The 12,140-nt window shown below is 49.3% G+C and overlaps 1 protein-coding gene and 1 non-coding gene across 2 annotated transcripts; both read right to left on the reverse strand.

The window, feature by feature from the left end:
- Positions 1-3,464, reverse strand: RPS11 (ribosomal protein S11). The gene is made up of 5 exons (XM_006160142.3): positions 3,311-3,464; positions 2,539-2,670; positions 2,267-2,342; positions 1,866-1,995; positions 1-175 (listed from the first exon to the last, which is right to left on the reverse strand). The coding sequence occupies exons 1-5, from the start codon at positions 3,323-3,325 to the stop codon at positions 52-54; spliced, it is 477 nt and encodes a 158-aa protein (XP_006160204.1). The 5' UTR covers positions 3,326-3,464; the 3' UTR covers positions 1-51.
- Positions 2,107-2,194, reverse strand: LOC114009984 (small nucleolar RNA SNORD35). The gene has a single exon (XR_003551380.1). It is a non-coding gene; the product is annotated as a small nucleolar RNA SNORD35 (small nucleolar RNA).
- Positions 3,465-12,140: the final 8,676 nt, after the last annotated feature.

The raw sequence follows: 12,140 nt of genomic DNA on the forward strand, positions 1-12,140 counted from the left end.
TTGGGTGGGAAAATAACTTTTATTTCCTGGGGAGCAGGCAGGCGTCCAGGCTCAGAACTTCTGGAACTGCTTCTTAGTGCCGGCGGCCTTGGTGACCTTGAGCACGTTGAAGCGCACGGTCTTACTCAGGGGCCGGCACTCGCCCACCGTGACGATGTCGCCAATCTGGACGTCCCTGCAGGCAAGTGGGCATGTCCTCAGCTGATCCCCAGGAGATCCTCTCCCTGCCACCACCCTCAGCTTCAGCTCCATCAAATCCTATTTGACCTGCCCCAGCTGTTTGCTGAGCAGGGCCCGCCCCACACTGAACCTGCACTGAACCTTCGGGGGTTAGCGCCCACCACGCACCGCACCCACTTCACAAATCAAACTGGAGGCTCCAAAGACAGCCAGCAGCCTCCCAACTCCCTTTCACACCCTGACAGTCAACCTCCCGTGCCCTGCAGCTGGGGGATCATGCTCCACCCATACCAGGTCCCCCACCACTCAGAACCAGCACCCCCTGCCCTCCCCATCCCAGCTAAAAGTGCTCTCTAATCACTCCTGAAAACCTCCAAGGTCTAAGACCAAGCTTAGTGCACTCGAAACGCAATACGAAACACCATCCACAAAGGAGCTGTTTAGTCTGTGTGTGTGGTTTTTTTTTTTGGTGGGGGGAGAGGTTTATTTTTGCTATAGGGCACGTGCACTCGCCAGCCAGAGACGGACAGAGATAAAGTGAGAAATCAGCCCCAGGGGGAATGGCCAGGCTGCAATCCCTTCTCCTTCACTCTCCTCTCAGGATCTTGGGCACACATGCCTGATGTGAGGTTAAGCCACCGGGTCCGGGAGTCGATCCGTGGCCTGCTACATGGGAGCTCAGTGACAGCCATTACGCTAACTGCTGGTCCCAGTGTTTCATTTTGTTTGAAGAGGGATTTTTGGTATAAGGCACTTGTGGTTCATCAGAGAGACTGAATGTGAGAAATCACCCCTGGAGGCTGGCCACTCTGCAATCCCTTCTCCATTCTCTTCTCCGGATTTTGGGCACACACACACATACACCTGACCTGAGTTTCAAGCCACCAGGTCCGGGATATGAATGGCAGTCAACTACATGGGAGTCTAGTGCCTAAACCACTACTCCACGTGCTGGTCCCTAGACTCAATTTGTTTTGTTTTGTTTTTTTTGGGGGGGGGGGCTGTTTGAGAGGTTTTTGCTATAGGGCATGTGTGCTCGACAGACAGAGACAGAGAACAAGAAATCACCCCCCAGGGGGGCTGATCATGCCGCAATCCCTTCTCCTCTCACGATCTTAGGCACGCACGCACATGTGCCTGGTGTGAGTTTTAAGACACCAGGTCTGGGACACGAACCACGGTCGACTACATGGGAGTCCAGCGACACAGCCATTACCCTAACTGCTGGTCCCTAGACTCAATGTTTTTAAGATTCCCATCTGGCATAAAAACTGTTTGATGCCAGATCTTCTGCCTGTTAGAACATTTGATTCTTAAAAAATTATATTAAAAAAACCTGAGAGGAGGTGGCAGATGGCATGGTGGTTAAGGGCACTGGACTCCCCACAAGGCTAACCACCTGGACCTGGCCGCTTGCTTTCTCACTTTCCCCCTCTCTCCTGGTCTCTCTCTGGTCAAATTAAAATAAATAAATAATTCAAAACAAAACAAAACAAACCGAACCCTGAGGGGGCTGGGCTTGGTGTGGAGACCTGGGCGGGGGTGTTCCTGCCTACTTCACAGAGGAGAGAGAAATATACCCCCACCACCAAATCTTCCTGGGACCCAGGGGCTTGCGAGAAATGCCGCCCCAGCTAGCTGCTCCCTCAGTCGGCCCAGGCTATCCAAGAGGCCACCGTGCTCACCTGAAGCAGGGGGACAGGTGCACAGACATGTTCTTGTGGCGCTTCTCGAAGCGATTGTACTTGCGGATGTAGTGGAGGTAGTCCCGGCGGATGACAATGGTTCTCTGCATCTTCATCTTGGTCACCACACCTAGCCCAGGAGCATGTCACAGGTCAGGCCGCATGGGAAAGGGGGCCAAGGGGATCCCAGAGCAATGCTGGGCATCAGAAGCTGCTGGGGGGGGGGTCCCAGGAAGCCCTGCTTCTGGCATCAGCCTTGCCAAGTGGCTTTCTCAGCAGGGCCCTTGGTGGGCATCTGAAGACCATCGTGAGAACAGACATCATGTGCCAACGCCGCAGGGCCCACTCCCCTCCCCTCCCCCGGGGGCCCAAGGCCAGAGCCCCAAGAACGCCCCACTCACCGGACAGGATCCGTCCTCGAATGGACACGTTACCAGTGAAGGGGCATTTCTTGTCGATGTAAGTACCCTCGATGGCCTGAAGGGATAAAGAAAACAGAGGAGTAAGTCCTGGACAGGCAGTTCCAGTAAAGAATGGGGTGCGTGTGGCCTGGGGGAACCAACTACAATTCCCAGCAGCCCCTGGGCAGCCACTCCGACGTGGGCTGGGCAACCTCTGCTTGGGCACAAGTAGGGACACAGGGTCCTGTTGTTCCCTCTAAGGGTCCCAGCACCTCTTTGGGAGTCTTGAAGCCCAGACCGATGTTCTTGTAGTATCTTGGAAGCTTCTCCTTGCCAGTTTCTCCCAGCAGGACCCTCTTCTTGTTTTGGAAGATGGTCGGCTGCTTTTGGTAAGCGCGTTCAGTCTACAGGCAAGAGGAAGCTGGTGAACTTTAGCAGCAACCTGGTCTGCAGACCCAGACCGTCCCAGAACCCCCAGAGGCCAGGCCCCCGGCGCTCTGTAAACAATGCCCCCCAAAAGTGACTGTAACTTAAGACTCAGCTCAAACCTAGGGTAGTTCGGCTCGTAGACCCTAAAACCCCTCTCACTGACTGCAAATTCACCCCTTAGATCACGAGCATTCTGGACACCTTTCAGCAAGATTATTCTCCAAGACACGAAGTCACCCGCCCGGATGCACCTCCTAATCTAAGACCCGCGGGTTCAGAAGTAAATGGCAAACCAGACTCTGCACTCGCCCTTAGGAGTAAACTTCCACAAGATTAACCTTTAAGGCCAAAGACCTGAAAAAAGTCCACTTCTTAATTATTCGGTTTTAAGAGAATAATTCCTAAAACGCTTACATTTCCACTAATGTGCCCCAAGAATTTAGAAAAGCGCTAATCCAGATTAACGCAAACGCACGCGCCTTCCGGGCAAATCAATCCCTAGAAAACCTAGGCGCCCGCAACTAACTCCCAGACCGGGGCGCTGGGTTCCTGCCCTGCCGTACGGGCTCTGGGCCCGGGGAGCCCCCCGCCGCCTCGGCAGCCGCGAGCTCACACCTGAATGTCCGCCATCTTCCCGGCCGCCTGAAAAAAAGGGAGCTGCGCCGGCGTCCGGGTTTCCTTATCGACTGCGCACGGGCTGAAGCGGAAGTGACGAAAAGAGGCGGGACAGTGCTGCCTGGGCGGTGCTTCGGGAGCTATTTTGATTGACAGACGATCCTAACTAGGCAAGGGATTCGGGGACTGAGCCGGGGCGGCCATGATGTGAAGGACTGAGAGGCGGGAAGCCCCAGATATTTTCTCGCGAGAGTCTTGGACCATCATTACGCTGGTCGCGTTAGCAGTGATTACAAAGGCGTGGTTTGTCCGGAGGCTGCTTATGTTATCGCGAGAGTCGAAGGGAGGTCGTCGTAGAGTTTCCCCGACGTAAATTCAGTTGGACCACGCGGTTGTTTTACTCCAGCTTCAAAACGGAAACGCCGGCAGCCGTCCTACAGGGCGGGCAACGGGAAGGTCCGGCCTCCGTGTGCGGCGCCGCCATCGCTGAGCGGCGGGAGCTGCCCAGAAGCGTTCAGCGGCATAATGAAAATTTCTCTCCTCTTATGCCCATTTCATCCCCACACGGCGGTTTAATAATAATAATTTTTTAAAAGCCTTTTTGGGGACAGACAGGCGGTGTGCCGATTAAAGGCGCTGGACTTCTGCGTGATTGACAGCGGTTCGAGGCCCGGAACGGTGGCTTAAAATTCAGGCCGGGGACCAGCAGTTAGCGCAATATCTTATGTCGCTGAATTCCCATGTAGCTGACCGCGGTTCAAGTCCCAGACCCGGTGGCTTAAACAACACCGGGTGTGTGTGCGTGCGTGCCCAAGATCCCGAAAGGAGAGTGGAGAAGGGATTGTGGGGTGATTTCTCGCTTTCTGTCTCTGTCTGTCTTCCCTGAGAGCGCACGCACCCTATAGCAAAAAACCTCGCCAAAAAAAACTCAGGCCATGAGCATGTGCGTGCTTGTCCAATATCCCAGGAGGGGTACGGACTAGGGATTGAGTGTGACCACAGCTCCGGGGGCTGATTTCTCACTTTCTCTGTGTCTCTGACAAGCAGCCCCTATGGCAAAACCTTAAAAAAAAAAAAACAAAAAAACTATTTTTATCTCTGTGTATAACCGTGCAAATAGAATTTTGCAGCGGGAAAATGAAACTGCAGTCGGATGTAGTAGCCATTGGTATGCGAGATACAGTTTTGTCACACACGGGGCACAGTGGATGCTCTGGTGGGAGAGACAGAGATAGTGAGAAGCCACCTCCCATTGAGGATGGCCACACTGCAATCCCATTCCCGACTTCTGGCTTGTATGCACTCACAATTGGTGTGTTTTTCCAGCCACCAGGTTTGAGACTGGGTCTGCTGAGTTTGCCATGTGTGATCCAGTGTTTTTAGCCACCACCCACCTACTGAAACAAGTACCTGAATATTAGACTGTATTTAATTCTACTATACTTACATTTATTTATTTAATATTTAACTTTCTTATTTTTAATTTGATGAGCCATAGTTGGCCATGTGCGAGTCCAGCACCTGCTGGCCCATAAATAGCTGGGGCCCAGCAGGTGGTATGGTGGTTGAGGTGCCAGACTCTCACATGGTCTACTGCAGTTCAAGTCCTGGACCTAGTGGCTTCCTTTCTCACTTTCCCCCTCTCTGGTGACTGTATGTGCCCTATCTATTGCTGAGATAAAAAAGGCTGTGCCTGTTCAGTGCAGACAATTTTTTTTTCCAATCTTTTTTTTTTGGGGGGAGAGGTTTTTTGCTATAGGGCGTGTGCGCTCACCAGACAGAAATAGACAGAAAATGAGAAATCACCCCCCGCCCGGGGGGATGGCCATGCCACAATCCCTTCTCCTCCATTCTCTCAGGATCTTAGGCATGCATGCACACGCTTTAAGCCACTGGGTCTGGGATGTGAACCATGTCGACTACATGGGAGTCCAGCGACACAGCCTTTACACCAACTGCTGGTCCTTATTTATTAATTTTATTTTAATCTGACCAAAGAGAGACACAGAAAGAGGGAAAGGGACAAAGCAAGCCACCAGGTCCGTGGCCCGCCATGTGGGAGTGACCAGTGCCTTAACCACCAAGCCATCTCCTGGTCCCCTAATAATTTCTTGTTTTTAAGAGGTTTTTGCTATAGGGCACGTGTGCTCACCAGAAAGACAGAGACAGAGAGAAAGTGAGAAATCACCCCCCAGGGGGGATGGTCACGCCGCAATCCCTTCTCCATTCTCCTCTCGGAATCTTGGGCACACATGCACACGCGCCTGGCGTGAGTTTAAGCCGCCGAGTCCCAGACTTGACCCGCGGTCGACTACGTGGGAGTCCAGCGACATAGCCATTACGCTAACTGCTGGTCCCGTTCCCCTAATAATTTCTATTAGAAAAAATTAAATAGCCACTTGTGGCTACTTTGGTGAACAGTGCAGTACTATAACTGAGTAATAATTTGCTATTTTGTAAACTTTGTTTGTGTGGGATAAAGTGTGTGCTTGCTGGAGAGTGACAGACAGAAGAGAGCCCGCCGTGGCACGGTCACGCCGTAACCTCCATTTCTCCGTGCCGTCAGGACTTGGGGGCAAGCGTGCACATGCACGTGGTATGTTTCTCTGAGTACCTGACCCAGCGCTTGGGGTCCACTTGCCGTAACCACCAGACCTCAGAGCTGGCCCTAGTAAATTAAAAAATATATATATATTTATTTATTTAAGTTTGTTATAGGGCATGTGTGCTTACCAAAAAGAGACAGAGAAAATGAAAAAGGAAACCACCAAATTTGGGACTCAAACTGTGGTTGACCCTGTGGGAGCCCAGCACCTTCACCACCACACACCACTGGCCTATTTTATAAACTCTTATAAATATATATATTGAGAATGGCAGGTGGTGTGGTGGTTAAGGGTGCTGGACTCCCACATGGCTGACTGTGATTTGAGTCCTGGACCTGGTGGCTTTCTCACTTTCTCTTTTAGGGGCTGGCAGGCGGCATGGCGGTTGAGGTGCTGGACTCCTCAACCACTCATGTGGCAGACTGCAGTTTGAGTCCTGGATCAGTCAGCTTGCTTTCTCACTCTCCCTCTTTCTTGCTGTCTCTCTGTCATCAAATTGAAGAATATTAATAATTAATAAAATTAAATAAATAATTTTTAAAAAATGAATTTTCTATTTAACTTTATTCATCATTATTGTTACTATTTTTTAATTTGACCAGAGACAGCAGTAAGGTGAGAAAGCAATCCACCAGGTCCGGGACTTGAACTGCAGTTGGTCATGTGGGAATCCACCGCCCTTAACCATCATGTCACCTGCTGGCCCTTGTAAATTCTTAAATCTTTCTTTTTTTTTTGTTTTTGGAGAGGTTTTTGCTATATCGCACATGCGCTCACCAGAAAGACAGACAGAAAGCAAGACATCACCCCCCAGGGGGATGGCCACACCACAATCCCTTTTCCTCCATTCTCCTCTTGGGATCTTGGGCACGTACGCACATGCGCCTAATGTGAGTTTAAGCCACCAGGTCCAGGACTTGAATGCAGCTGACTACATGGGAGTCCAGCGACATAGCCATTATGCCAACTGCTGGTCCCATCCCCCCCCCAAATCTTAATCACCTACTTAAAAGAAGAAGTCTTGAGAGAACGGGACATCCAGCTTCTGAGTGGAAACTCTCTATTCCCAAGTGACAAAAGAGAGAATTAAAAATGAGTGACGTTAAGAAAGGCAAGAATTTTGTTCACAAGCGTGCCCAGTGCCACACTATGGAAAAGGGAGGCAAGCACAAGACTGGCCCAAATCTTCATGGTCTACTTGGGGGGAAGGCAGGTCAGGCCCCTGCATTCTTTCCACAGATGCCAGCAAGAACAAAGGCCTCACCTGGGGAGGGGATGGGCTGATGGAGTATTTGGAGAATCCCAAGAAGTACATCCCTGGAACAAAAATAATTTTGGCTGGCATTAAAAAGAAGTCCGAAAGGGTCCAGCAGTTAGCGTAACGGCTATGTCGCTGGACTCCCATGTAGCCGACAGTGGTTTGAGTCCTGGACCTGGTGGCTTAAACTCACGCCGGGCGCGTGTGCGTGCGTGCCCAAAATCCGGAGAGGAGAATGGAGGAGAAGAGATTGCGACGTGGCCATCGCCCCTTGGGGGTGATTTCTCGCTTTCTGTTTCTATGTCTCTGGCGAGCGCACGCGCCCTGTAACTAAAAACCTCTCAAGAAAAAAAAACAAACAAGAAGTCTGAAAGAGCAGAGTTGATAGCTTATCTTTAAAAAGCTCCTACTGAGTCATAGGTGGCCACTGCCTTATTTATGACAAAACAGACATGTCTCGCCTTTTTTATGTGTACCGTATTTTACTCGTTCTCCTACACCAGAACAGAGATCATGAATGGCTGACAGGGTATTTGTGTTGGATCGCCCTGATTTAACCACCGACTTGTGGTTATATGAATATTGTTGGGTTTTTAAAATTTTGATAGTGGACCAGTAGGTGGTGGTGTGGTGGTTAAGGCGCTGGACACTCCCACATGGTTGACCATGGTTTGAGTCCTGGACCTGGTGGCTTGCTTTCTCACTTTCCCTCGCCCTCTCTCCCTCTCCCTTTCTCTCTGTATGTCTCTCTGGTCAAATTAAAAAATAAATGAGGGATCAGCAGTTAGCGTAATGGCTTTTTCACTGGACTCCCACGTAGTTGACCGTGGTTCATGTCCCTGACCTGATGGCTTAAACTCACACCAGGTGCGTGTGCGTGTGTGCCATTGTGGCGTGGCCATCCCCCCTGGGGGGTGATTTCTCACTTTCTGTCTCTGTTTCTCTCTGTCTTTCTGGCGAACTCATGCACTCTATAGCAAAAACCTCTCTAAAAAATAAATAAATAAATAAGTGAGGGACCAGCAGTTAGCATAACGGCTATGTTGCTGAACTCCATGTAGTTGACCGTGGTTCAAGACCTGGACTCGGTGGCTTAAACTCACGCTGGGTGCGTGTGCGTGCGTGCCCAAGATCCAGAGAGGAGAATGGAGGAGAAGGGAATTGTGGCGTGGTCATCCCCCCTGGGGGATGATTTCTCATTTTCTGTCTCTCTGTTCTGGTGAGCGCACACACCCTATAGCAAAAAAAAAAAAAAAAACCAAACAAACAAACAAAAAAACCTCTATAAAAATTAATTAATTATATAAAAAAGAATTAAGAAATTTTTTGATAGTAATTTTAGTTCAGAAGTGCTATCGTGGGAACCAGCAGTTAGCGTAATGGCCATGTCGCTGGACTCCCACGTTGTCAACAGTGGTTTGTGGTGTCCCGGACCCGGTGGCTTAAAACTCACACTGGGCGCTTGTGTGTGCGTGCCCAAGATCCCGAGAGGAGAATGAAGGGAATTGCGGCGTGGTCATCCCCCCTGGGGGGGTGATTTCTCACTTTCTATCTCTGTGTCTCTGTCTGTCTGGCGAGCATACGTGCCCTTATAGCGAAAAACCTCTCAAAAAAAAAAAAAAGTGCTATTGCTACCCTTTTTTATTAATATAATTTTTAAAAGAATGATTCTATTATTAATTTATTGAACTTTATTTATTTATTTAAATTTGACCAGAGGCACAGATAAGGTGCGGGGTGGAGTAAGAAAGCAAACCTCCAGGTCCAGGACTTGAACCATGGTCGGCCATGTGGGAGTCCAGTGCCCTTAACCACCATGCCACCTGCTTGCCGCACTATTTGCCTTTTCTAGGGCTATGATTGGTAATTCATTAGTGGTGCTCATCTTTTTACACAGATGGTGTATTACATCTCAAAAACCTATTGGAGGTTGGTTTTTAATTTTGGCTTATATGTAACTGGTCATATGAATATATAAATACTGGAGAATCCCTTCACTTCTCAAAACTAAAAAAAAAAAAAAAAATTAAATAAGAAATCTTGGGGCCCAGAGGCATGGTGGTTAGGGTGCTGGACTCCTGCATGCCAACCGCAGTTTGAGTCCCAGACCTGGTGACCTTCTCATCTTTCCCCTTCTGTCTCTTTCATCAAATTACATAAATAAAAACAAATAAAATTAAAAAATCTTGAAGCCAGCAGATGGCATGGTGGTTAAGGGAGCTGGACTCTCACATGGCCAACCATGGTTCGAGTCCCAGACCGGGTGACTTGCTTTCTCACTCACTCTTTCTTTTACTCTGTCCCTCTCTGGTTTATACATAAATAAATAAAATCAAGTAAAATAATTCTTTAAAGAAAATGAAAGAAGAAATCTTTGAGTGTCTGTTCAGCTCACAACTGAAAGACCTGTCGAGGTTGCTTTTTCCCGTTCTCTTTGCCTCTCTGATAAGCCCACATGCCTTCTGTCAAAAAAATACAAAAACACAAAAAAATAAAAAAATAAATTGGTGCCGACAGTTGGCATGGTGGTTAAAGGTGCTGGATTCCCGCATGGCCGACTGTGGTTTGAGTCCCAGACTTGGCTTGCTTTCTCACTTTCCCTTTCTCTGTCTGGTCAAATAAAAAATAGAAATAAATAATTCTTTTAAAAATACACAAATTGTTACATTGATTAGCTTTATGACATTTTACTTAATATGTTTCTTTTTATTTTAATATGGCAGAGGGCACACGTGCTCACCAGAGACAGAGAGAGGGAAGGCAAAAAGCACACAGCACCCCCAAGTGAGACATGGTCACACTGCTATTCCTTCTCTGCTTTCCCCTCCTTTTGGGGGTTTTGGGTATACACACACACACACTGGCGTGCTTTTCAGCGCCTCAGACCTGCACATTTATCCAGCTAGAATCCAACCACCTTACCCACCAGGCCTTGGAATGGCTGGGATGATACATTTTCACCTGTTTGTTGTAGATCCTCTAGGGGTTTCATTAAAGGGCAAGAGCAAGAGCTTTAGAATCTTCTCTTTCCCCCAGTGTCTACAGTAGCTTTATGTGTGTGGGAGTCATTTCTCAATTTTAGTATTTTGCCAGATGCCCATGCACTCACTGGAGACAGACGGAAACGGAGGGAGAAAGCACTCTTCCCTGAGGGGTCATCTCCTCCATTTCTCCATCCTGTCGGGATTTGGGGCCAGGATTCAAACCTGGCTGTTGGCCATGTGGGGTCTGACTCCCTTAACCATCATGCCACAGAGGTGGCCCCATTTCTGGAATTTTCAGTGACTTGCGGAAGACTTAACAGTGTTCAGTAAAAGAAAGTTACGCTAAAAGACAAAAGTAAAAAAGCAGCAGCCCCGTGTGCGACAGCACGCACGAGTGTTGGAAGCAAACGTAGACGCCATCTAGGTGGCTTGCACGGCCAGGTGGCAGGATCGGGTGGAATTTCCTCTGGTTTGAAATGCGCAGTACTTTGCAGACCGCTCAGAGCAGCTTGTGTGATCGTGATGATAAGGAAAAGCAAAGCAACACTCCGGCTGCACTCCCAGGGGCAGTTTGGAGATGTAAGGTCTGCATCTCTCACAGGTTTTTAACCACAACCCACACTGGTAGATGCATTCTACCTGGTGACCAAACACCTCCCTCTTGCTCTCTTCCACCCTCTAGCTTTCTAACTTTTAACTCTTTCCTTCCTGCAACACGCTGATTTTTTCCTTCTCATTCCTATTCAATTTCACGTATTTGGATGCTGGTTGCAACTCACCACATTGACTTCTTTTTTTTAATTGCCGGAGGGTGCATGTACTTGGCAGAAACAGACAGAGAGGGAAAAGCACTTCCCAGTTGGGGATGGTCACACCACAGTCCCTTCTCCATTTCTCCATCCTGTCAGGATAGTGGGCACCCACACACAGGTGCACGCACCCAGCCTGATTCTCAAGTTGCCAAGGCTGGGATTTGAACCATGGTTGGCCAGGTGGGATCTGGCTCCTTTAATCACTAGGCTATAAGGCTGTCCTCGTTATCTCTGAAAGAGCTATCTAGCGACCAGTAAATGGCGTAGTGGTTACGTCACACTGGCGACTGCAGTTCAAGTCCCAGACCTGGTGGCCTAAAAATCATGCTGGACACGTGTGCGTGCATGCAAGATTCTGGGAGAAGGAATCGTGATATGGTCACCCACCTGGGGAGTGATTTCTTACTTTCCTTTTTTCTGTCTCTCTCTGGTGAGCGCACATGCCCTAAGGCAAAGCAAAAACCGCTATTAAGGGGACCAGCAGTTAGTGTAATGGCTATGTCGCTGGACTCCCACGTAGTCGACCACGGTTTGTGTCCCAGACCCGGTGGCTTAAAACTCACGTGGGACGTGTGTGCGTGTGCCCAAGATCTCAGGAGGAGAAAGGAGAAGGGACTGCAGCGTGGCCATCCCCCCAGGGGGGTGATTTCTCCCGTTCTGTCTGGCAAGCACGTGTACCCTATAGCAAAACCCTCTCCAAAAATAAAAAACCCCGCTATTAAAAATAAAGGAGCAGGACCAGCAGGTGGTGTGGTGGTTAAGATGTGGACACTCCCACACGGCTGACCATGGCTCAAGTCCTGGACCTGGTGCCTTGCTTTCTCACATCCCCATTCTGTCTCTGTGTCTCTGTCAAATTAAAAATGAGTAAAATTTAATAATTAAAAAAGATATGACTTGTGCTATTTGCTGCTGGTGTGTGGCTTTTCTCTCTTTGGTGGTGGAGCTTCCGCTGGGACGGCGTGGCACTCTCCACCCAGTTTTACTGAATCTGAGGCCTGTGCTCACAGTTCTCTATCTCTCTGGAGGCAGCTCCTCAGGTGAATAGCAGCAGATGCAGGTCCTCAGGCCACAGTAGGGCACCATCCATTTCTGAGTGGTTCTCAGGGAATGTATGCCACTGTGGCCTCCTCACGAGTCCCAGCGGCAGGAGGAACCAAGACCCAGCCC

The sequence above is a fragment of the Tupaia chinensis genome, unplaced genomic scaffold, assembly GCF_000334495.1.
Source record: "Tupaia chinensis unplaced genomic scaffold, TupChi_1.0 Scaffold000673_1, whole genome shotgun sequence".
NCBI lineage: Eukaryota > Metazoa > Chordata > Mammalia > Scandentia > Tupaiidae > Tupaia > Tupaia belangeri.